This window comes from Sycon ciliatum, chromosome 8 (genome assembly GCF_964019385.1).
Source record: "Sycon ciliatum chromosome 8, ocSycCili1.1, whole genome shotgun sequence".
NCBI classification, from domain to species: Eukaryota; Metazoa; Porifera; class Calcarea; order Leucosolenida; family Sycettidae; genus Sycon; species Sycon ciliatum.
Window position 1 is genome coordinate 7,138,355 of NC_088650.1, and position 26,357 is coordinate 7,164,711.

Below are 26,357 nucleotides of genomic sequence, written 5' to 3' on the forward strand. Positions count from 1 at the left end.
TGAACAACATGTTTTGGATTAATTTGTAGCAAAGAAAAAGACCGAGCAACTACACACGTTACGCTATAATGACGAATGTCCACTACATGTACCAGTTACTGTACTAGACAATCAGCTCCTGCGATAGCATTGCACGACACTGACGGTACTAACGTTCTACAATTAACTGGCTATCAGCTCTAGAATGTCTTGCAGGGATGTGCACTCTTACATCTAACATGTAGCCGGGGACTGCTGCTGCATCTGAATAAAACCATTTTAAATTGTGAAAAGAAGAAGGACAAAATGTTACGAGTTATGACTAACTGTCCACCAACGTCACCAGCGAGTGCGACAAATGGCACAAAACTGACAAGGAGTACTGAGACATCCGGCGACCTGTTGGTGGACAGTTAGTCATAACTCGTAACATTTTGTCCTTCTTCTTTTCACAATTACTTAATTGGCTCACCATCCGAGTTCCATTTTAAATTCCTTTTTTTTAGAATCACAATGAAATACTTTTTTTCTTGGTTTGCAGATGTCTCCTCGCTACCTTCACAGCAACTCCACAAGCCACGTCGGCCCGTTCAGTGCAATCGCTGAGTTGATAGGTTAGAAGAGGAATTGCATAGCATGCATCAGGATGTCTTGGTGTCTGCCTGTCTGTGCATTTGTTTGTCTGTTTGTCAACTTCGCTAGTAACGTGACGACTGTAGATATAATGGCAATTCGTGAATAATGACAGAATATCCGTGCCCAGAGCAAAGTCCCATCTAACTGTAATACATAATGAGACTTCGGGTATAACGACACTTCGCAAAAAAGGACACTTTTCTGATGCCCCGCCGAGTGTCGTTATACGCAAAGTTGACTGTAGCTCGTGCACATGTTTGTAGCGCACCTCTTCCCCTCATTGGAACTCTCCGCACCTGAGCCTTCCCAGTTGGAAGGTTGTTGGTTTGCGCTTCGTAAATGTGTTGGAGCTAGGTGTCAGGTCGTCGAATGTCTCAATATCCTTGTCAGTGTTGTGCCTTGTTGCCGCACTACTGGCTGTATATTATCTTGTTGCCTTGGTTACCTTGGTGGACTGTTAGTCATAACTCGTAACTTATAGGTTCTTTTCTCTTTAGTAGTCTTTACAATCATACTAATAGAATAATCTTTTCTTTGTTACTGTGTGTGTGTGTGTGTGTGTGTGTGTGTGTGTGTGTGTGTGTGTGCGTGTGTGCGCGTGTGCGTGTGTGTGCTGCTGCTAGACAATGCCTACGATCCGGATTGCCGGGCCAAAGATTTTCACATTGACCTCGAGAAGATCAACAATCACCGGTGTCTAATATTCACAGACAATGGTAGTGGTGTGGATTACTCAACCATGGTGCGCATGATGAGGTTGGTAGCACCAGCACAAAAAAAACATTCATGAAAAATCCTACCCAATGCTGTAGACAGCAAGCTGTTTCGGCCATAAAGGCCTCATCAGTAAAGCTACGAGCTAAATAGGCTGAGCTACCAGCCATGGTATAAATCCTATCTTGCTGACCCACGGCCAACATGACCAATGATTCCCGTGTTTAGAGATAGTTTGCATACTATCTCGGTGATTTTCCGGCGCTAGATGCTGTTACTGCTTTTTTTAAAGTGAACATCTGTGAGACCAGATTGAGCCTCCGTGAGTTTGACATAGATGAACGAAGACAGAAGAATGATTCACACACAGGTTTGAGGGATTCAAAAGGGAAAAAGTGTGAAGAAACAATTGACTGTCATCACCAGGACTCGGACGAGGTACCGGGGCCTTCACTCTAGGTCAGCCATGCTCTCTAAGCACTGAGCTATGGTGTAGCTGCTGCCATCCAAGCAGTGATCATTCAAAATTCAGGCTTTCAAACCAAAGCTTCCTGCTAATGCACAGGGTAGAATACAGTAGTGATTAACGAAGGCAGGAGGATGAAGAAGTCATGTATCAAGGTGGGAGAATGGTGTTGGTGTTGGACTATAATCATTTGGCTATTCCAAGGGGCTGTGGTGCAGACAAGACACGTCCCCTTGAAAACATTACATGAGGTGTGTGTGTGTGTGTGTTTCTGTGTGTGTGTATGTGTGTGTGTGTGTGTATTGCTGTGTGTGTGTGTGTGTGTGTGTGTGTGTGTGTGTGTGCGTGCACGCGTGTGTGTTGGTATATGCATGTGTGTGTGTGCTTTGTTTTTCTGTCTTTGCAGCTTTGGATTCTGTGAAAAGGTGAGATCATGTGCATCCAAATTGACATTAATACATGTGTATGCAGCATGCGCGCGTGGCTGGGCAATCAAGACTATGTCAGCAACAATCTATCTAGTCCTATGTCGGGCTTGCAGATTTGGCATGCTTCATTTCACCAGGAACTAATTAAACAAACTCACTCATCTTGGGCACCCTGTAAGATCTGTTGGGAATGCCCAAGTAAAATAATAAAATACAATACAATACAAAAAAATTAACGAGATGTGAATTTCAAATCTAAAAAAGGCGTGTATGTGTGTGTGTGCTTGTGTGTGTGTGTGTGTGTGTGTGTGTGTGCACGCACGCGTGTTGCGACAGGCAGCGGTCGGCGATCACAAGCCAGTGGGTCACTACGGCAACGGCTTCAAGTCTGGCAGCATGCGGCTGGGCAGGGATGCACTGGTGCTGTCACGCTGTGGCGACGTGGAGACAGTCGGCCTGCTCAGCCAAACCTATCTGGAGAAGGTCGAGGCCAAGTCCATTCGTGTGCCAATGTTCAGCTGGAGCCTACCTGATCGGCAGATCATGCGTATCCTCTCTCACCGGAAACACTCAAGAGGTTCTTTTTAGAGTTACAGTACATGCTGTGCACTGGTCTGTGTTTGAAATGGTCATGGCCCGGGGCCAGCCTGCAGCGCAGTTTACATGTACGCGGGACCTGGACCCACGTTAGCGCTGCACATGTGCCTCATGGCCGGGCGTGTAGCACATGTAGTTCACAACTTTCATTGGAAAAACCCCAATACCCAATGCTGTAGACAGTGAGTTGTTTCGGCCATCCACGCCTCATCAGTACAGCTACGAGCTTTACGTAAGCTGAACTACCGGCCATGGTGCAAAGGTGGCGCCACAGACAATAAGAGTTCTCCAACTATGAAAAGTAGCGAGCGGTGCACAATGCAGCAGCACTAAAGGCTAAAGCAGCTTACCGAGAGTGCTCAACAAGACGAATGTAGAGGAGAGTATTATCGAATGCTGAATTTGTTTTACTTTACTGCACTTTTTAAAATATTGCTGTGCAAGTTCTCATTGATCACGTTGGTTCTATCATCACCTGTGCACATTTGCATTCCTTGACGCTTGTGCCCATTCAGCCATGGGTTCAGCTGGTGTGGATGACGCAATGTACAACGCTCCCGCCGCTAATACCGCGCTACCTATCATTTTAGAAAATTCTCCTCTTCGAAAACGGGAGGAGATCGTAGAACAGATGAACATCATTGCTGAAAAGTCAGGTAGAGTTCCACGTACATGCACACTATGTTGATGATGTCTTGTTTAAAGGGGAAGTTAAGGCAAAAATCAAAATTTCACCAGTTGTAGTCTTCGGGGTGCTGAGTCGAATGATCTTGGTCCGAGAAAGCTGAGACGCTCCCTTTCTACTTGAATCCCAATCGAACTCGCGCACTTCCACCGAAACTGGGTGACTGCGCCCTACTAGATGGGGATTTGTATGCAAAATGTCACTAAAAGCGCCATTTCGTTCTTATAAAAGCACGGATGACCGCGATTGGCCCATATGTTGTAGTCTTTTGGACGCTGAGTCGACTGGTTTTGGTCTGAAAAGGCTGCGATGCAGCGTTCCTCCTTTATTCCCAATCGAACATGGTTGAACAAGCGGTCACGTGCTCCTGGGTGCCCAAATCACCTGGTCACCACGCCAGCAGGCGACAACTTTCACACCAAGGTTCAACTCGAGTGACAGGACTGCACCCAAAAAAGGTCAAACAGGCTAGTAAGTTGTACCCTGCAGGCACGGTGACCAGGTGACTGGTGTACGCAGGAGCACGTGACCGCTTGTTCAAGCATGTTCGATTGGGAATAAAGGAGGAACGCTGCATCGCAGCCTTTTCGGACCAAAACCAATCGACCCAGCGTCCAAAAGACTACAACATATGGGCCAATCGCGGTCATCCGTGCTTTTATAAGAACGAAATGGCGCTTTTAGTGACATTTTACATACAAATCCCCATCTAGTAGGGCGCAGTCATCCAGTTTCGGTGGAAGTGCGCGAGTTCGATTGGGATTCAAGTAGGAAGGGAGCGTCTCAGCTTTCTCGGACCAAGACCATTCGACTCAGCACCCCGAAGACTACAACTGGTGAAATTTTGATTTTTTTTCCCCTTTAAGAGTCCACAACAAATTGGGGATTGTCGGGTGGGGGGGGGGGGGGAGGGGGGGGGGGGCATATTAATTAACATCCGCGTGTGTGTGTGTGTGTATGTATGTGTGTGTTTTGTATGGAGAGAAGGGGATGGGGTATGTGTGTGTGTACTAGGGCTGAGTCGGGTAGCATTTTCTTCGGGTATCGGGTTCGGATAGTTTTCCACGGGTAGCACGGGTACCCGATCGGGTAATGTTTCCATGGTAACACCACAATGCACCCCTTCCCTTACACACTGGTTAGACATGCGGAGTATTACATGAATTTGTACACGTGATATCATCTGGGACTTTGGGTTTTCGGGGACAATTCTGTACCCGTCTACCCGAGGTCTTCAGGGGTAGCACGGGTACCCGACTACCCGTGCACACCACTAGTGTGTACGCATGTCTTATACCTGTCTACGTATGCCTGCATGTGCTTTCAGCTAACAGGAAAAGCAGAGAGAACGGCACCCGTATCATCATCTTCAATCTGCGCGTCGACGGGAACAATGAAATGGAGTTTGATGCCACCAGCGACCCACACGATCTACACGTTGCACGCCAGGTGACACAGGCGTACACGGATCGCCGAATGGTTCAAGCCAGGCAATCCGCGGGTCCCGATGAGCCTTCCAATATCATTCATACCTCTCTTCGCGTGAGTAGTGCTTCACACTGCAGACGAAATTGAACAGGATATCAGTGGTTGCTCGGAGGTTCATGCCAAAGGGCGGCCATCAGACAATAGTGCCCCCCCCCCCTCCCCCGTGTGTGTGTGGGGGGGGGGGGGGGGGTGCGTGTCATTGTTTTGGTGCGTCTGAAACAGTGCGCAAGGTGTCCAACCATCTCTCCTCTCTTCTCTCTCTCTCTCTCTTTCTCTCTGCCTCTCACTCTGTCTGCCTCTCTCTCTCTCTCTCTCTCTCACTCTCTCTCTCTCTCCCTCTTTCCCTCTCTCCCTCTCTCCCTCTCTCTCTTTCTCTCTCTCTCTCTCTCTCTCTCTCTCTCTCTCTCTCTCTCTCTCTCTCTCTGTCTCTCTCTCTCTCTCTCTCTCTCTCTCTCTCTCTCTCTCTCTCTCTCTCTCTCTCTCTCTCTCTCTCTCTCTCTCTCTCTCTCTCTCTCTCTCTCTCTCTCTCTCTCTCTCTCTCTCTCTCTCTCTCTCTCTCTCTCTCTCTCTCTCTCTCTGTCCGTCCGTCCGTCCGTCTGTCTATCTGTCCCTCACTCTCACTCTCTTGCCCACTTTCTTTCCTCTTATTCATTCCCGGCTTGGTACAGGCGTATTGTGAGGTGTTTGTACGGCAAACCACGCATGAGCATCCACATTCGTGGCAAGAAGGTGCAGACACGCTACCTGGAACGAATGCTAGATAGAGTGGAGTACGACAGCTACAGACCAGTAAGCTTAGAGAACGCCTCTCTCTCGCTCTCTGCTCTCTCTCTCTCTCTCTCTCTATCGCGAAACACCGTCCAGTTTGCTGGCACAGAATGAGCGCTGTTTGTTTGTCTCGTTTGTTGTTTATTTGTTCTTTGGTGGTGGTCTATGAGTGTATCGTTACTTGTACTTCGGGGAGGGCAGTGTGTGTGTGTGTGGGGGGGGGGGGGTCCACTTTAACTGTCCACTTCTCTAACTCGCGCATCCGTAGGGTTTGAAAGTGCTTCAGCACTGCCAGCCAAGAGTCATGGCAACGCTGACTTTTGGTTCCACTTAGATCCAGTTTGTGTACGCCGGGATCCATGCACGTTTTGGGTGGGTTTCCATCACAACAGGGTGACACATCCACTAACTGGACTAGGCCCACTCGGTCAGGGACCCACTCCTCGTACAGACAAATTTACAACTGTGTGCAACATTTGGGGCCTAAGCACCACATTCTGTACTTTGGTATCGCCAGAGTGGATCCAGAAGTCATTATAATTTTTGTCATGTTTTACTTATAGAAAAGAAAACGGATCAAGGAAGTACAAGTTACGCTATAATGTAGCTCCTTGGTCCTTTTTTCTTTTCTATAAATTTATCCTTGGCTCTCCATCCGAGTCCATATTTCTCTCTCTCTCTCTCTCCCCTCCCTCTCTTTCTCTCTCTCTCTCTCTCTCTCTCTCTCTCTCTCTCTCTCTCTCTCTCTCTCTCTCTCTCTCCCCCTCTCTCTCTCTCTCTCTCTCTCTCTCTCCCTCTCCCTCCCCCCCCTCTCTCTCTCTCTCTCTCTCTCTCTCTCTCTCTCTCTTTCTCTCTCTCTCTCTCTCTCTCTCTCTCTCTCTCTCTCTCTCTCTCTCTCTCTCTCTCTCTCTCTCCCCCTGACACCCTAGATGACGGTGATGAGGCAGGACATGGTGCGGATCGTGTTTGGCCTGGCAGAGAGCAAGGACAGTCCGTATGGCATGATGCTGTACCACAACAACCGCCTCATCAAGGGATATTATCACATGGGCCTACAAGCAAGGGTACGACTTGGTGCCATATTTTCCGGGATATAAGCTGTAATAGAGTATAAGTCGCAGCCCCCCCCCCCCCCAATTGTTATGCCACGAAATACAGACATCTATCCTATCTATCACCGTTAATTTGATCATCAGAGCAGCGCAGTTTTTTTTTGGGTGAATTTTGAGTGTTCCAAGTATGGCGTATACTCCGGAGAAATACGGTACTCTCAGTGCATAAGAACACTAGTACATTTTAGTTGCAGAACTCTGAAGAGGTTATGCGATACACGTCATACAGTACGTTTGCCACCCCAAATTCTTCTATATAAGGGGTTTCTGTACCCGCTTTGGGCATTTTGCTGCCCCAACTGGCTCCTATATATGGCGGATTTGACGTTATCGCATAACCTCTATAAAGTTGAATGACTGGAAACGGATGCATATGGTCCAAGAAGAGTATTTCGTATCCAATGAAAAGAGAAAGTATGTTCTGTGCAGGAGGCAGTAGGCCAATGCCGTGGTGACCGTATCGTGTCCGACACCCCTTACTCCTGATCGATGATGTCATGTCTCATGGGCAATGATGTCATGATTCGTTGAGGAATGCACTCAATCAGCATGACTCGGTATAATTATGTGCTCTCTTGCGTTTTGTTTCAGGCTGAGGCTGTCGGTGTGGTCGGCGTCATCGACTGTCCGTTCCTGCAACCGACTCACAACAAGCAGGAGTTTGATGGCTCGCAACAATACCAGTACGTTGTAGTGGGGCTACGAATGTGGGTGCAGGCGAAGCTTGAGTGGAATCAGGCTATCGATAACCCTAGGAGTAACATTGCTTTCTACAATCCCTGTTTATGATTGTGGTACCAGTATATTTGTGAGTATGACCGTAAACAAGTCCTGACCTTTTACACAGGGTTGCGTTTATCGTATCATCGGCTGAAGGGGATTTGCCCCGGCCGCAAAGCCAAATGGCGCGAAGATTAGGCACGCACGGGTCCCATTACACAGAGTTTGTTGGAAACGAAGCATGGTGGTATGGTAATCAGGGACATGTGCTTCCGGTGCATGCATTGATGCAATGCGAAGCAACTATGCCGTATCACTCCCTAACTAGCTTCTCCGTTCTTCTTTGCATTTCAGAGCATTTCTGAAGTCTTTGCAGGCAAAGCTAAAGGATTACTGGTAAGTGTCGGCTGCAATGGTCCTGTTTGCGTGTGTGTGTGTGTATATATGTGTGTGTGTGTGTGTGTGTGTGTGTGTGTGTGTGTGTGTGTATGCCGAGTATGTGATGTGGTGTGTGTGTGTGTGTGTGTGTATGTGTGTGCGTGTGTCTGTGTGTTTGTGCGTGCGTGCGTGCGTGCGTGTGTGTGTGTGTGTGTGTGCCGAGTATGTGGTGTGGTGTGTGTGTAAAATATGGAAAAATGAAAAATTGGGATTCACTGGCCAGAAAAAGTCACTTCAATCAGCTGTGTGGTGGATACCAGGCTAAACATAGTGGCGGTCAATTCATCAGCCTTGCAAACTGTTGAATGGTGCAACCCCGGCACAAGTTGCTATGTCTAACATAGCTGTTCGCTATCATCGATTCCGCGATGGGCAGGTCTGAGGTCTGAGGTGTGTGTGTGTGTGTGTATGTGTGTGTGTGTGTGTGTGTGTGTGTGTGTGTGTGTGTGTGTGTGTGTGTGTGTGCCAGCTAGTTCGGTTGGTGGGTACACTTATGCCAGATAGTGTTGGGTCTGTTGCCAACGGGCTCGGCTGCTTGAAGGTGTAATGTTGTACCTACCACCTTTGTTGGTTTCAGGGTTCATATACTTTCTATTTGAAGTATACATACCTGTTAACCATAGACTACTTCTGGCTAGATTAACTCTTGTGTAATCATGGTGCTAGTGAAGCTTGTATCAGATCCACTCTGATTTGGCCACCCACACTAGTAGCAAGTATTACCTTCACTGGGGGCAGGGGTAAGTGCAGTTGGATCGCGGGACGGATACCCTGATGCCGCCAATCCTTTTTCTGCACCTTGTCCTCACCCACTTACTGAGGTGTGGTGAGCCCATAAGTGGGATCATTTTCAAGTCCACCCAGAGTTTTGGGGATTTCACGGGGTGTCGGCCGTTGGGCGGTTCAATAGCCAATTGAGTCATCTTTCCAAGATTCCTTTTGAGTCTCTCTCCCCTCTCCCGGGGAGACCCACGTGACCAGTTTTGGCAGTGAGCAACAAGTACAAGTACAAGTGTGTGCGTGCGTGTGTGACCTTGCCACATAGTGCATTCTTGCTGCCAGCAAATACTTCAAACACTTCATGAAGTAGCTGTTCTTCACTCACTTGCTTAGGTACCGGCTCACGCACCGCGAAGTCAAGGACTCCATCACGGGCAAAGTGGTACGTGAGGAGAATGTGGCGGTGACATTTCGCAAGCAGAGTGCGTCCGATGTCAGAAGGTCAGTGCATGTGCAAGCATATGTCTCGTAGAATTGATTAGCCAGTTTCACTCCCGGTGCGGCTGCATAGTACAGAACAGTCAACCTAACGACCATCGATCGGGCTGATGATGAGAAAAGTGTTGTTGTTTGTGAGATTGAAAATATTCAGTCAAACAATCACTAGGCCTGACGATTGTATGAGGGTGGTTGCCGGGTATGAGGTCTGTTGCCGGGTATGAGGTCTGTTGCCGGGAATGAGGTCTGTTGCCGGGAATGAGGTCTGTTGCCGGGTATGAGGTCTGTTGCCGGGAATGAGGTCTGTTGCCGGGAATGAGGTATGTTGCCGGGAATGAGGTCTGTTGCCGGGTATGAGGTCTGTTGCCGGGTATGAGGTCTGTTGCCGGGAATGAGGTCTGTTGCCGGGTATGAGGTCTGTTGCCGGGAATGAGGTCTGTTGCCGGGAATGAGGTCTGTTGCCGGGAATGAGGTCTGTTGCCGGGTATGAGGTCTGTTGCCGGGAATGAGGTCTGTTGCCGGGTATGAGGTCTGTTGCCGGGAATGAGGTCTGTTGCCGGGAATGAGGTCTGTTGCACGCCTCTCTGTCTCCTGCAGCGGATTCCATCGCTTGCTTGCATGTTGGAAATTCTCTTGCAAGAATGACCCTTGCATGAACTGTCCCTATTGCAAGCGTGCCCTTATGATGCAACTATCTTCACCAATTTGCCAGTAATAATTATTGTATTTCGTGCCCTTTGATGATGTCATCAGTGGCTCAACCAGTATTAAATACATAATTAATATGTATTACTGGTTGAGCCACTGATGACTGGTTGAGCCGCTGATGTATTGTATTTTGTGCTCTATGATGATGCCATCAGTGGCTCAATCAGTAATAATTATTGCATTTTGTGCTCTATGATGATGTCATCAGTGGCTCAACCAGTGATTATTATTATTATTATTATTTATTCATATTTTACTAGGGCAGTCCCCACAGACCTATGGTCTTCTGATAATTATTGTATGTTGTGCTCTATGATGATGTCATCATCAGTGCCGCGACCGACCTCTGGGTGCAGTGTGACCAGTGCAAGAAGTGGCGCAAGCTGAGCAAGCAGCTGGATACCGACACGGCCGATGGTGAATGGTAGGTTGTGTGTTTTTATTTTGTTCTGTTTTGCTATGTTCACTTGCCCAGCTCGAAAAAAAGTAATAATGAAGGACAATGGTACTGAGACTAGGACAAACGTGACAACTACTGAGCAGGGGCTGCACAGTGACGCAGCAGTGATGGTGGGGCTTTGATGGCTCTACCACAATACCATCATACCGCCGCACACTACTGTCAATCAACAAAATATTCGGCGCATATTTATTTTCGGCTGTTTTCGGCCTGGGCATGCTAGGCCCAAAATGTGCTGCGGCTGAAATTTTGTTTCGCAATTTTCAGTGTGACAGTGTATACCGGCTGCAGCAGTACAGGCTGACTTTCTGAATGCGGCTGAAATGCGTTTTAGCCCAGGGAGGCCGAAGGTCCCATGAGCAGTGGGCTAGACAGGTTTAACTGTGCATGTACGCGGATAAGGCAGTACTCTTGCTGAGTATGGGTATTGCCCAGGGGTGCAGCAGGTGTCACAGTGTGCACGTCCCTGCGTTCATGAATGAGGATGATGTGCATGTCCCTGTGTGCAGGTACTGCTTCATGAACGAGGATCCGTTGCATTCCGACTGTAACCATCCTGAAGAAAACGAGGACAGCTGTGATGCAGACGCACCCCGCAAGAAGATCACCCGAGCACCAAAACGGTAAGAGAGTTAAAATGAATTGACCTGGTCACAGTCACAGGCAAGGGAAGCGAGGGGGGGGGGGGATGGAGGGATGGAGGGGGGGGGGGGGGGGGATCGGAAGAGTCTGCTCAACAGAGCGTGCAAAACGGCTGCATTTCCAGTGTGAACAGAGTGGGCCCATTGTTGTTAGGCATATGCCTGTTTTGATTTCCACTATGAATAAGGAATACAACAGCAACAGCAACAACAACTATCGTGAGAATAAAGATTTGAAACAACAACAACAACAACAACAACAACAACGACAATAACAACAACAGTTGGCAATGGCATGATGTTCGGCGGCACCTGGTGAATAGTAGCAGCTGCGTAGACGAGCCGCTCACCACTCAACAAATACAATAGACTATTCCGCAGTTTTCTAGCAGAGTTCTGTCTGCCCGCTGGTGAAACTGCTTCGCATCTTCTCTCCACGTTTAGTTTCCATGCACCTGCTGCGGATCTCATTCTGACATTACCTGCTGTGCGCGCGCGTGTGTGTGTGTGTGTGTGTGTCCGTGCATGTTCGTGCATGTTCGTCTTGTTGGGTGCGGGTGTTCTCCCTCTCTCTCTGTGTCTCTCTGTGTGTCTCTCTCTCTGTCTCCCTCTCTCTCTCTCTCTCTCTCTCTCTCTCTCTCTCTCTCTCTCTCTCTCTCTCTCTCTCTCTCTCTCTCTCTCTCTCTCTCTCTCTCTCTCTCTCTCTCTCTCTTCCTCTCTCTCTCTCTTTCTCTCTCTCTCTCTCTCTCTCTCTCTCTCTTTCTCTCTCTCTCTCTCTCTCTCTCTCTCTCTCTCTCTCTCTCTCTCTCTCTCTCTCTCTCTCTCTCTCTCTCTCTCTCTCTCTCTTTCTTTCTCTCTCTCTTTCTCTCTCTCTCTCTATCTCTCTCTCTCCCTCTCTCTCTTTTTGCAACAGACCATCAATGGCATCAGTAAGTACATGACTGTATGCCCTGCATGGAACACACGTGCTGTCACTGCTGCAATCTGCGTGCTGTGTGCACTCGGGAGCCCACCAAGCTGCCCACCATGCTATGTGCCATGCCACGGGCTGACAAGCACCATGACTCTACACCTGTGCGCACACACTTGGCTCCGACACTAGAAGCATGACCAACACAAACTCTCCTCAATTGGGTTTTTCTGGCAAATACTCCCTCTGGCTAGCGCTTGTTTAAGGGCGATTCATACTTCATTTCGCGTACGTGAAACGCGTCGCGAAAAAGTTGATCTGAGCTCAACTATTTCGCGTACGGGAAAGTCATCGCACGACGGTCGCGCGATGGCTTTCCCATACGCGAGATGATGTATGAATCGGCCTTTTAAGGCACTGACCATGCTTGTCTCATATTCTACATGACCAGGTCATACCGCATGTAGATCTGAGTCTTCTTTTTTTCGATCAGACGGGACCGCCCCACGCTTGCGAGCACCAGCACAAGCTGTTTACCAGCAAAACTCCACTACGGCAAGTAGTTACTGCTGACATTCCTGTTTCGTTCCGTAAGATAATGGGAACTCATTGCCGGTGAGCTGTTTGTGCTGGTGTTTGCAAGCACCGTGGTGTTGTCTGGTCGAAAAAGAAGAACCTAGTGCTACTAGAGTACAACGAATGGACGGACCAAATGAAGATGGCATCAGCGAACTACGTATCTGAGCTGAGTATGATCACCCAAATTGTAGCAACAAATAAAATCAGCGTTTGCATGGTGTCAAGGTAATAGCGGGGATATATGAATTCCGTTGTACGAGCACTGCATGCACCTGTACTCATGCTCAACAATTTCAGAATTCTTTTTGTATTTTGACCACCTTTGTGCGTGACTGACTATCATTTTCTATCTTCTATGTGTTTGCAGGAGAGGGAGAGAGACAGAAAGGAACAAGAGGTACTAGTATGAGTTACAACTGATAGGCCGCAGGGCTGGCTGAATAAGTGCTGTCCTGTGTCTGTTTGCAATGTGACACCATTGTGTTCTTGACATACCTAACCACTTGAAATGTACAGTGTACAGTGTACAATGCACACACACACACACACACACACACACACACACACACACACACACACACACATACACACACACACACACACACACACATGTACACATACACATACACACACACGCACACACACACACACACACACACACACACACACACACACACACACACACACACACACACACACACACACACATACACACACACACACACACAAACAAACACACACACACACACACACGTACGAACACACAGCGTTTGGGCACATTTTGTACTCTTTATATGTAGTAGTTTTTGGACTTTTGCTACTAACGTTACGACAGTACTCAAACCGTGTGCACAAGGTCTCTTCTGGCACCGGAGATGACCAGGAGCTGGCTCACTGCCGGTGCCTTTATGTGAGCCAGCCCTCTTCGGCAAGTGCCTAAATCGACTTCTGCAAAAATTGTGAGAAATTTTTGCCGACGATGAGAAATTTTTGCCGACGATGAAATTTTGCTGATTTTGTCGCTTGGTACATGGTGCCAACCAGGAAGTAAACTGCCGGCCATATGACATGCATCTACAAGCAAAAACTGCAAGATCGAGGTATGGCTGCTGCATGTGAGATTGAAAACGATCGATTTAAAAACTGCCTTATTGAAAACCCCAATCAGCCAAAGTATTGATGACGCCAAACGTTTCGTTTCGAGATCGGAAAAAGTTTCTCACCGGCCAACATTTGTTGATTTACAGTAAACCGAATATGTACCGTAATTCCCACACACCACACAGTCTTGTACATGATGACCGAGTGTACTTCACCCGTGCTCACCTTGCTCCTGCCCTGGTGATCAAAATTAATGATATCATTCACATGTACTGACGGATGCGTCAGGTTGTGAAGAAATTAAATCACAATGCAAGTCGTTCGCACGCTGGAGATGTGTTCTCCGTCATTGTCAAGCGCCTTCACCTCACATTGGTTCTTGTCTTTTCTCTCGGCTTGTGTCCGTGGTACGTTATCTAGGCAAAGATGCAACGAGACAAGCAAGCACTGGAGGAACGTGAAGAACGGCTGCGCCAGAAGGAGAAAATGATGGCCAGACAGCAGCGTGCAGAGAAGAGAGCATCAGAAGCCGCGAATCACGAGGCCGTGTCACCAGTGGAAGAACATGCTACCGCACATGCCAGTCCCGAGATGGCTGCTGGCCTGGCAAGCCCTGCTGCCTCACCTGACAATAGGGATTTTGCCATAGCCCCACCACCGGATCCTGCAAGCTTGCATGGTCTGTTTACGGACAGCGAAGACACACCTGCAGCTGATGGGTTTATCCGAGAGAGCATTGTCAAGATGGAACCAGTGGACGGGCAGCCGGCCATGAACAAGTGCGCCGTGCAGTGTTGCAAGTGTTCCAAGTGGCGCCAAGTGCCGGTGTCAGCCTTCTACAACCTATCCGACGCTATGCTGTGGTGAGTGATCTTGGTGTATGGGGTTCTAAATTTGCTGAGTGATGCGCAGGCTTGCTACTATGTATATCCACTGAGGAATATCATGAGTGGTGGTGGTGGGGGTGGTGGTGGTGGTGGTGGTGGTGGGGGTGTTGCTGCTCCTACCATGTGATGAATGTGTGTGTGTGTGTGTGTGTGCACGTGTGCACATGTGTGTGTGTGTGTGTGCACGTGTGCACATGTGTGTGTGTGTGTGCACGTGTGTGTGTGTGTACGTGTGTGTGTGTGTGCGTGTGTGTGTGTGTGTGTGTGTGTGTGTGCACGTGTGTGTGTGCACGTGTGTGTGTGTGTGTACACGTGTGCGGCATGTGTGTATTTGTGTGTCTGTGTGTGCATTTATTTTTCCGTGTGTGTACGGTATGTCAGGGCATGCGCTAAGGATTAAAATAGGCTCTGACACAATGTCCTGCCAGTTGCAAAAATGGCCGGACATGTCCGGACATGCAACTTTCACATCAAATCACACAATGTTCAGTGTAGAATTAATACCATCGAAATGTTATGACGACGATGCATTTCAGAAGCAGCATGATCTTTGAAGGCTGACGTTTTCAGGTTCCTTGAGCCAACGACGAAGGAGTCAGAAAAAGTCTTGCTGCTGCGAATTTTATCAACAAAACGGGAACACATCTTACACTTCAAATTTTCGACAACGCTACGATCTGAGGGACTGCGCTCATAGCTCAGCCAAACAGAAGTTGAAAGCTCCCTATCATACTCGGCGACCCACTTGTCACAAGTGGTCGTCTTGACTCCTCTGGGCTTCTTTCCAAGAGGAGCACCCGCATCAGCGGTGCTTGGCTTTCTCTTGCCAGACGACATCACTAATGACTATGAGACAAAGGATTGAAGTGCCTTTTTTTGCTTGTACTTTGCAAAAAGGTGCGCGGACACTTTGTCCGGATATGTACAAAACATCCGGAAACTGACCGTAAACGGTCGGAAATTGTCCGATGTCCGACCGTTATTTCGCACCCTGGTATGTGTGTGCATGTGTCCGTAAGTATGTGTGTGTATGGATGTGTCCATATAATATATGTGTATGTATGTGTGTGTCCGTGTGTGAAGTATACATACCTGTTAACCATGGACTGCTTCTGGCTAGATTAACTCTTGTGTAATCAATGGTGCTAGTGAAGCTTATATCAGATCAACTCTGATTTAGCCTGCCACGCTAGTAGCAAGTATTACCTTCACTGGGGGCAGGAGTAACTGCAGTTGGATCCCAGGACGGATACCCTGATGCCGTCAATCCTTTTCTGCACCTTGTCTTCACCCACTTACTGAGATGTGGCGAGCCCATGAGTGGGATCATTTTCAAGTCCACCCAGAGTTTTGGGGATTTCAGGGGGTGTCGGCCGTTGGGCGGTTCAATAGCCAATTGAGTCATCTTTCCCAGATTCCTGACAAGTACAAGTCTGTGTGTGTGTGTGTGTGTGTGTGTGTGTGTGTGTGTGTGTGTGTGTGTGTGTGTTTGGCCTGGTCGCAGGGAGTGTTCTATGAACCCGGACCCACGCATGTGCGACTCGTGTCAGTTCCCGCAAGCGATCAGGAGCAGTGCGGTGGCATGTCTTGATGCACGCTGCAAGAAACCTTACAGGTAGGCTTTCTAAGAATGCCACACCATGCCACACCATGCCACACAATACCACACCATGCCACACCATGCCACACCATGCCACAGGACTCAAAATACAGCACTCACGAACATGGAACCCCGAGTGCCCGGTAGACAGAGTGCTAAAAGAGCCGCTGATCCTGCCGCTGAAACTGGAAAAAAAGAGATCAACTCACCCAGATATCATGAAACCCAGATGCTGGACATATTGCAATCCAGGTTGAAAATAGTAATATAGCGCGTGGCTTTGGAAACCAAAGTCTGCCAAAGTTTAGGCTTAGAACCTATTTGAAAGACTTTGGATCGTTGGGGTGTTTTCAGCTGAAGCGACATTTCAGGAAGGTTTTATTGAGATGTCATGAACAAATTCTAGAGAAAGTGGTGATGGACAAAGAAACAACTATGATGGAAATGTACCGTAAAAGTCCGTAAATAAGTACGTATTTACTTTCGAATTAAGAGACCACACCCGTACTAACCTTCGGGCATGAACTAACTTTCGGACCTGACTTGTGTGTAGTGGAGAAATCATTTTCATATCGATGTACATGCTACATGCTGCATGTGCGCACCGTACCGGTACTTATTTCGGGCAGTTTGTTTATCGGGCTTTGTTACTGAACAAATCAATGACTTCTCCAATCAGACTGTATTCAATATTCCATCTTCGGACAACAAGCACTAGCTCAAAAAAACCAGCTTAGAGTTCAACACAACCGTTTTCAAACTCATCTTCCATGTGCTCATCCCAGCCTGTGTCCCGGATGCAGGCCTCTTGGAACAGTACACGAGCCCGTACCGTAAAAGGAGCCAGCTGCCCACGAGGATCGAAGAGCCGGCACATCTGCGACAACACACCGCGACGCGTGAACTCAAACTCCTTGGGTTCAGCATAGTGGAAGGTGAAGCAATCCGTCTGGCACGACCATGACACGCCGAGAGTCTTCTGGGTTGGCTCCGCTCCTGCCTCACGATCGGTGATGGCAAGTTCGGTGTTTGCAGCTCGGTCGGCTTCAGGAACAGTTTGGATGACGGCTGACGAGCTGCTGTTCCACTTCCGAATGTGGAATCCTCCTTGATGCAGAAGCGCCTGCATCTCAGCTCGCAACTGAATCGCCTTTTCGTCAGACTTGCAGGACTTCAAGAGGTCGTCGACATAGAAGTTGTCTGCCACACTTCTCACGGCTTCCTTGGACGTTGTGTCAGCAAACCTATTCGCTGTTTCAAGCAGTGCGCGTCCTGCCAGGTATGGCGAGGCTTTGATGCCGAATACGAGCCTCAGGAACTCGAACGCTACGAGGTTGCCGTCCTTCTCCCACAGAAATCGATGATAGCACCTGTCTTCAGGTCTCAGCCTGACCTGCAAGAACATTTCCGAGATATCTGCCGCAAGAGCCACGGCATCCTTGCAGAACCGGAGCAGAACATGGACCATGTTATTCTGCAACTTCGGCCCAGCGTACATCAGCTCGTTGATGCTGGGATGGGTCCCGTTTCTAGCCGCTCCGTCGAAGACGATTCTCACTTTGGTAGTTGCCTTGTCTTCTCTAACAACGGCGAAGTGCGGAAGGTAGTTCTGGTTGGCGCTGACAGACGGCACGTCTTCCAGAAGTCTGATGTAGCCTTTGCTAAGATAATCCTCCAAGACTGCCGCATACCGTAGCTTGACGTCTGGCTTCCTCTCCAGCATCCGCATGAGGCTGGTCAGCCGGCCATTTGCCAGTTCGAAATTGCTCCGAACCTCTGGTCCAGGTCCACCGCTGTGCCACGGGATGCCGATCTGGAAACGCTCACCGTCATGGCTCAATGTTGCCGCTGTGAGGTCGTCCGCTGCCTTCTCGTCAGGAGTCATTGCGGGCGTATGCGGATGTGGCTCCATTCCCACAGCCTCCAGACTCCAGAACTTCTTCACTAGCTCATCCAGCTCCTCCTCAGCTCCGGAGCTTTGAGAGACGCCGAGTAGAGTAGTGCTGCCACTGCTAGACTTGTTGACAGCATTTGGGCCAAACAGTACCCAACCGAGGCGCGTCTTCCGGGCTGTCGGGCCTCCCTCCGTGGGGCACGCACGCTCCTCAAGAGACGCATGCATCTCTGCCGCGTCTAATCCGATCAACAAGTCGACGGCAGTGCTGGGATCCACCATCGGTGGCAAGCTCTGCAGGTGGCTCCAGCTCGCCTTCTGCTGCTCCCACTCGACGGGTGGCACGGCTGCAGTGATTGTGGGTAGCACCCATGCCTCCAGCTTGCCTTCGTAGGAACCGTCCAGGCTGGCGATAACAAGGCTGGCCTTTTCCGTTTCCCCGACGATAGAGCTGCCTCCGAGCACCGTCGTCTCCATGCGACACTTCTCTGTCGTGATGCCGAGACTTCGAACAAGACCCCCAGTGACATAGCTGGCTGACGAACCCGAGTCCAACAGTGCTGTGGCTTGTGCTGCCGTACTGTTTCCGTGGACTGTCGTCTGAATGGTCATGAAGGCTATGGTGTGGTCGGCACTGGTTGTACAGGCACTGCTGCAGGAGTCTTTCTGCGTCTTCTCATCAGGTTGGCTGGCCTTCTTTTGCTTGTCGTAGTGCAGCAGACTGTGATGGCCACCTGGGCACTTCTTGCATCCGGCGCTCTTGCACTCCTTCGCAAAATGACCAGGCTGCAGGCATCGCAAACATAGCCCCACCAGCTTCGCCAGGTCCCATCTCTTCTGGACGCCAAGGGTCAGGAAGTTGGAGCAATCTGCAAGAGCATGGCTGCCTCGACACTTCGGGCACGTCCTCCTGTCAGAAGCTGCGGTTCTGGGCTGAGCATAGGCAGCTCTTGATGGTTCAGGCTCCGTCGGCTCGGCTGCCTGACTGGCGTTCGACACCAAGACCCTGTGCTTGCGCTGCTCTCTTTGAGCTGGCTGCTGATCACCGCCAGTTGAGAGGCGTGCATCAACGTGCCTCGACTGATTCACCCGTCTCATCAGCCATTGTGACAACTCCTGGGCATTGCTCCTGTTGTCGTCATGGCAATCCATGTAGCGTGACAGCATGCCACGTGGCAACTTCTGTGTGACCGCTATATACAGCTCCCTGCCTGGCTGCATTCCAGCAGTTGACATGTTCACAATGACATTGCGGAGCTTGACAGCGAGCTTTTGCAGCGACTCAGTGTCTTTCTCCATGACAATTCTGGGCAGACTCATGAGTTCCGTCTGCTGACGTTCTAGCTCGCGCTCACTGCTTCCGTACCAAGCTTCCAACTCCTCCAAGGCCGCTCTATATGCACCAGGCCCATCCAGCACCTCGCATATCAGTTCCTCGGCCTTGCCACCATCTAGCGCCTCTCGTAAGCGAGCCATCTTATAATCCTCGGACACGGAGTAGTCATCATCCACCAGTCTCATAAATCTCTGGCGCCATCTTACGTAGCTCCTCTGCATGCCATCAAATCTGGGCAACTCCAGAGGCTTGACCTGATGTTGATTTATTCCTGCTGGTACTGGTACCTGCACTCTGTCAACCCAGTCTTGCACTCTCCTAGCACTGGCACACTGGTTGGCAGAAGGAGCCTGCAGTCCGGGATCAGCAGCCCTAGCAGTAGGAGTCTCAAAGTATGCACCACGTGCAGCGGCAGCCTCCCTTACAGGTTTGTGTGAGCTGGCAGGCTTGGACCTAGACTTGAATGCAGCTTGCACAGTGTTGGGTGCATGCCTGCTGTCACGGACACTTGAACCTGTCACTCCTGTGGTCAGCTCCGTGCTCTTGTCTGCACTCCGACTTGCACTGGTCTCAGCTGGATCACGAACACGTTCCCTGTCCCCTTTGTGCAACACAGCGGAACTCGGATCTTGAGCACACTGCAGTGACTGCACACGGCTTTCAACAACTACTTTTTTCTCGTCGCTTTTCACTTCATCAGCTCCGTTGGCTGCATGTTCTTCAACGACAAGCACTTCTTCCTCTACGTGCTGCTCTACTAGCACATCACTCCCCTGTAGTTCAACAGCTTCCATAGCTGCACTATCCAGCGGAGCTTGAGGTTGCTTGGGAAGCCCGGTGACACATGTTTTGAATGTCAATCCCGAACTTTCATCGACTGGTGAGCTCGACCGCGATGTCGATGAGAGAGAGACCTGCGCAGCCTCCATTTCCAGACGAAATATCCTTCTCTCTTGCTCCATTTTTTGCTCCAAGAAGGCTCGCTCCATGCGAGCCATTCTCAGCTCTGCCTGTACAACACTTGCTCGTCGCAACGACGACGCAGACGAGCTGATACTACTGCCAACAACACTGGCTCTGGTTGACACACTGCTTTCAGACACGGAGTCCACGTCCGACAGGCTTCCTGGGCTCAGACGACTTGCGGGTTCATTTCCCTCGTCCTGAAACCGTACAGGCAAGACACCTTGGTTGGATCGCGAACTTCTTCTTGGCGCAGCCATGTCAATCCGGCTCGAAGGACCATATGTTACTGAACAAATCAATGACTTCTCCAATCAGACTGTATTCAATATTCCATCTTCGGACAACAAGCACTAGCTCAAAAAAACGGTTGTGTTGAACTCTAAGCTGGTTTTTTTGAGCTAGTGCTTGTTGTCCGAAGATGGAATATTGAATACAGTCTGATTGGAGAAGTCATTGATTTGTTCAGTAACAGGCTTGACTTGACTTCAACAGACAGAGCCAAAAGAATGAAGGGGGTATTTCTTTCGGGCAGGTACTTATTTACGAACTTTTACGGTAATGTGAAGAACAATGATAGGATGGATTTGGATGGAGAGCCAAGTATAAATTTATAGAAAAGAAAAAGGACCAAGGAGCCACAAGGTATGCTAGAGCTTGTGCTAGTGCTGGAGCTGTTAGCCAGTTAGTTGTACAACGTCAGTGCCGCCGGTCAGTGTCGTGCAATGTTATCGCATGAGCTGATTGTTTAGTACAGTCGAATGTCACTTATCCGGTCGCCAGTTATCCGAGCACGTCGGTTACGACAAGCCCGGGAGTGGTAATTTATGACTCTCAACAGTAAAATTCTAAAAGATTTTTTTTTTTTTAAATATTATACGGTGTAATATGCATTTACTTGAAGTAGATGTGGTCAAGTACACATACAGTCAACTTCGCCAATAACGACATTCGGCGGGGCATCAGAAAAGTGTCCTTATTCGCGAAGTGTCCTTATAACCGAAGTCCCATTTGAATGTATGTGAACCCATATTTTGTATAGTATGATATGCATATCAAAATCAAGCTCTTTTCTTGCTCTATGTCAATGTGTACTTTATTTTCATATTGCAGTTGAAAGGAACTAAAAATTCAATATGCAAGGGAAATCAATTGAAAATATGCCTTTTTGAGCCATCTACAGGGCCAGAGATATGTACATGTACATGTATGATGATTACTGTACAATCATGTACATTGTATACATTATTATAATAGGTGTGCTGGTAAATCCAACAATTTTGAAGCCAACATAAAAAAGGAAGAAAAAGCCCCCCCCCCCCTTGGCTGCATTTTCTTGCATGTGTGCAATAATATCCATCACCGGTGCACCATAGCATAGGTTCTGGTACTTTTGCATGACAGGTACTTGAAATAGCTGGCAAAAGCCCAGAAAGTCGTTATTCAAGCAGTGAATATGACCACGGGGCACTAAAAGCATGTCGCTATACGCGAATTGTCGTTATTCAGATAGTCGTTATATCCGAAGTTAAATGTATACAGTTAGATGGGACTTTGCTCTGGGCATGGAAATTCGGTCGTTATTCGCGAATTGTCGTTATATCCGCAGTCGTTATTAGCGAAGTTGACTGTACATGTACATGTACATGTATGTGTACATGGAGCAATTCATGAATATGCATGAATATATTTGGGTATTGTGTACATAAATCAGTGAAATCCAGCCATATATGCACATAAAAAATGATATCAGTTATCCAACATATTCAGTTATCCAACATGCCTGATTCCCGAAGTGGTCGGATAAGTGACATTCGACTGTAACTGGTGGTGTTAGTGGACATTTTAGTGTAACTTGTAGTTCCTTGGTCCTTTTTTCTTTGCTATAAACAATGATAGGAACGATAAAAAATATAAAAAATGCATCGAACTAGCTTTCTCACAACGCTCATCAGGAAGCATCGTTGTACTGATTAACAAATTGCAACACAGATCATTATAAAGGATGAATAGTGATAACTAAAATAACACCTAAACAATGCAAAAAAAGTATCATAAGGTACTCTTGCAAGATACCATCACGGTGCGTGAAAGATGACAATCAAACACTCACAGGGACAAAATTCAAGTTCAAAATTCAAAACCTCTCAATAAAACCTTCATAAAAAGAACCAGCTGAAGCGTCATTTAAAGGGGAAGTTAAGGCAAAAATTAAAATTTCACCAGTTGTAGTCTTCGGGGTGCTGAGTCGAATGGTCTTGGTCCGAGAAAGCTGAGGCGCTCCCTTCCTACTTGAATCCCAATGGAACTCGCGCACTTCCACCGAAACTGGGTGACTGCGCCCTACTAGATGGGGATTTGTATGCAAAATGTCACTAAAAGCGCCATTTCGTTCTTATAAAAGCACGGATGACCGCGATTGGCCCATATGTTGTAGTCTTTTGGACGCTGAGTCGACTGGTTTTGGTCCGAAAAGGCTGCGATGCAGCGTTCCTCCTTTATTCCCAATCGAACATGGTTGAACAAGTGGTCACGTGCTCCTGGGTGCCCAAATCACCTGGTCACCACGCCAGCAGGCGACAACTTTCACACCAAGGTTCAACTCGAGTTCAACTCGAGTGACAGGACTGCACCCAAAAAAGGTCAAACAGGCTAGTAAGTTGTACCCTGCAGGCGCGGTGACCAAGTGACTGGTGTACGCAGGAGCACGTGACCGCTTGTTCAAGCATGTTCGATTGGGAATAAAGGAGGAACGCTGCATCGCAGACTTTTCGGACCAAAACCAGTCGACTCAGCGTCCAAAAGACTACAACATATGGGCCAATCGCGGTCATCTGTGCTTTTACAAGAACGAAATGGCGCTTTTAGTGACATTTTGCATACAAATCCCCATCTAGTAGGGCGCAGTCACCCAGTTTCGGTGGAAGTGCGCGAGTTCGATTGGGATTCAAGTAGGAAGGGAGCGTCTCAGCTTTCTCGGACCAAGACCATTCGACTCAGCACCCCGAAGACTACAACTGGTGAAATTTTAATTTTTGCCTTAACTTCTCCTTTAATGACGCTTCAGCTGGTTCTGTTTATTGCCGCTGAATCCTTAAACTGTTGTCACCGTGCCTCGCCGCCTTTTCAAGTAATAATACTAGTACAGCACGCATACAGGTCATATGAAAAAATAAAATGAGGGTCATGCATCGGGTGAAGTTTTCATTTTAGGGTGAACTTCCCCTTTAAACTCAGGAAAAGGAACGCAGTTTGGGTTGTGTTTTATTGAAGACTCCGACCCGAGGTCGGACTTTGGAGAGACTATAGGTATTGGGTGCCCTGAGCCCTAGGGTATAACTCAGTTATACTTGAAACTGAGGAGCTGTGGGTTGTTAGAGTCAGAAGGCAAGTGCCCTAGTAGATCAAAGATAAGGAAATTGTGTTTGGCATTAGTCTTTAATGCCTGCCTGGGTTCTGCTGTGGCATCCTGTGTTGCTTTCTTGCACGCGTTGTTCCGCCCAATGAACGGATGGAGTGCAGGCCGCAAGCTGCTTCTGCACGGACACGTGCAGCGTCCAGTGTCAGCGACACAGACGCCGAGTCATTGGCCAGCCGTGAGCTGGCCACATCGCCTGAAGTGGCAAATATGATGCCAACAGCAACAACTGGACAAATGGACATGCCATCAGCATCAACACTAACAACGGCAACAACAAGACCAGGACCAAATAACCATACCACAGCCACAGGCAACAGTCTCCAACAAGCCGACAACAGTGATAACACTACTGGTAGTGATAATGATGAAGACTATACGTTTCCCAGCTCGGGTATCTTTTCCCCCACACCAGCTGTGAATACTTACAGTGACGGCAACACTATGGCTGAAGGTTTGGACCGGGCCAGCGAGACCGATTCTGCGCCGTCTCCTCCGCTACTGCAGGGTGCTGATGAGGACGAGTACGATGGTGCATTCACTGCTGCAGAAGTGGTAAGCGCCAGCAACGCTCCTGCTCCTACTCCTACTGCTGCTGAGCAAGGTAGACGTGCACGCACGGTCACAGCGCGTGCTGTAAGCGGACCAGCCGCCGAGTCCATCAGGCGTGATGCCCAGTCACGACATTGGGTCACATCTAGGTAAGTGTCACAGTACCATCACTGAGTACAGTCATAGTGTACCATCACTCAGTACAGTCATATCAAGAGTACATAACCCCCCAGAGTGTGCAACGCCTGATCCAGCTCTGCATAGGGTCTTGGTCGAGCGGAATCGGATCTTTGCGTCATAATACCGTACACATCTGAGGGGAACCCGGGGAGTCGCGGGTACTCTCGGATCAAAAACAATGGTGCCCTGCCTCGAGACCGGCCTTGGAGTGTACGCATGACATCAGAAGATCCGATTCCGCTCGACCAAGACCCTATGCAGAGCTGGATCAGCGTTGCACACTCTGGGGGGTTATGTACTCTTGGTCATAGTGTACCATCACTCAGTACAGTCATAGTGTACCATCACTCAGTACAGTCATAGTGGTAACTCCACACAGAGCACGCAGCTCAAACCTCCGCCAAGACTCTTTTTTCCCAGAAGTACGCCATTAGTCTTGATGTATTGCACCTGACTGTATGATGTATTGCACCTGACGGTATGATGTAATGCACCTGACGGTATGATGTAATGCACCTGACGGTATGATGTAATGCACCTGACGGTATGATGTAATGCACCTGACTGTATGATGTAATGCACTTGAATGTATGATGTAATGCACCTGACTGTATGATGCAATGCACCTGGCTGCGTGATGTAATGGGCTTGTTCTTTGCTGCAGCAGGAAACGGCCAAGCACTGTGCAGGCCTACGGCAGTGACAGCACCGGTGCCGAGGAGAGTGCAGATAGCAGACAGCCGCCTGCAAAGCAAGCCTGGACACGCTTGACACCAGGGAGAGCCACTGCTGGCGAGCAACCAGACCAGCTACCAGCAACAGAAGGTACCAGTAATCAGCAACGTGACAGTGATCAGATGGATGCCGAGGAGGACTACGCAGGCGAAAGGGAGCGTGACTTGGAAAGCAAACTGCGCGAGTCTGAGGAGTGCTGCAACCAGCTCACACAGGAGATGGGGAAGCAGCAACAGCAACACGATGACCAGTGCAAGAGACTGCAAGACCAAGTGGCGCATCTGGAGGCAAAGTTGCGGGAGCGGACCGAGGAGCTGGAAGACGCAAGACGAAAAATTGAGCAGCAAGAGGCTGAGCTAAGCAAAGCCAAGACTAAGACACGACAACTGTCACGCTCGACTACGATCAAGAGAGAGCCAACAGCAGTCATTTTGTTGGGGTGAGAGGGGAGTGGAATGGAACGACCATGTCGGGTATGTCATCTGGACTTGAACCGCAAACTTGATCACCTAACTGCCAGCCGGTCCGGCTCTGTGCTGACACGGGCATGCTTGCGACGGTGTTTGGAGTAAAGGACAAGGATATGGAAGTATAGCAATGGCACCGGAGAATATATCACTAGATGTGTTTCCCGCAGTCTGACACTGGACAGTTGAGCAGATCATGTCAAGAAGAATAGGATAGCCACCTGATTAGATATTCATTTTTTTAAGACATTGTTTCCTTCATTTGCCGTAGTGTTGTCACGAGTCAATATTCGATAATGATACTAACGCACATTGCAGTGAGAGCTATCTCGTTTATATCTTCTTCTGTATTTTGCTTTTTAACTTTTTTTATGGTCCCTGGTTAGAGTCCTGGTGATGACAGCCAGCTTTTTCAAACTTCTCCCCTCTTTCAACTCCATTAATCTTTGAATGCGCGGGCTTTTAGATTCTACTTCTTTAAATTCTTGATCAGAATTCTTCTACATGATTGGATCTCTTATGGTGGGTTGGATCTCTTATGGTGGTTGGATCTCACTGGCTATAGCTAGAAAGGTCGGCCTGTGGCTGTACTGTCTTTTCAGTTCATCGCTAATCTTTGAATGCGCCTGCTTTTTAGATTCTACATCTTTTTAATTGATCAGAATTCTTCTACATGA

The 26,357-nt window shown here is 48.6% G+C and overlaps 2 protein-coding genes across 3 annotated transcripts; both read left to right on the forward strand.

The window, feature by feature from the left end:
- Positions 1-520: 520 nt before the first annotated feature.
- LOC135823520 (MORC family CW-type zinc finger protein 3-like) lies at positions 521-4,836 on the forward strand. Its single transcript, XM_065336363.1, has 6 exons — positions 521-593; positions 1,239-1,371; positions 2,202-2,220; positions 2,560-2,770; positions 3,336-3,471; positions 4,833-4,836. The coding sequence occupies exons 1-6, from the start codon at positions 521-523 to the stop codon at positions 4,834-4,836; spliced, it is 576 nt and encodes a 191-aa protein (XP_065192435.1).
- Positions 4,837-4,865: 29 nt separating this feature from the next.
- Positions 4,866-26,357, forward strand: LOC135823090 (uncharacterized). Of its 2 annotated transcripts, none has more exons than XM_065335918.1 (14): positions 4,866-5,047; positions 5,662-5,782; positions 6,691-6,825; positions 7,465-7,556; positions 7,948-7,989; positions 9,145-9,252; positions 10,289-10,381; positions 10,927-11,040; positions 11,972-11,987; positions 12,915-12,944; positions 14,069-14,511; positions 16,040-16,150; positions 23,851-24,447; positions 25,143-26,357. In XM_065335918.1, the coding sequence occupies exons 1-14, from the start codon at positions 5,013-5,015 to the stop codon at positions 25,654-25,656; spliced, it is 2,451 nt and encodes an 816-aa protein (XP_065191990.1). In that variant the 5' UTR covers positions 4,866-5,012; the 3' UTR covers positions 25,657-26,357. The 2 variants fall into 2 exon arrangements, with proteins under 2 accessions (XP_065191990.1, XP_065191991.1); XM_065335919.1 differs by having other exon boundaries at positions 25,146-26,357.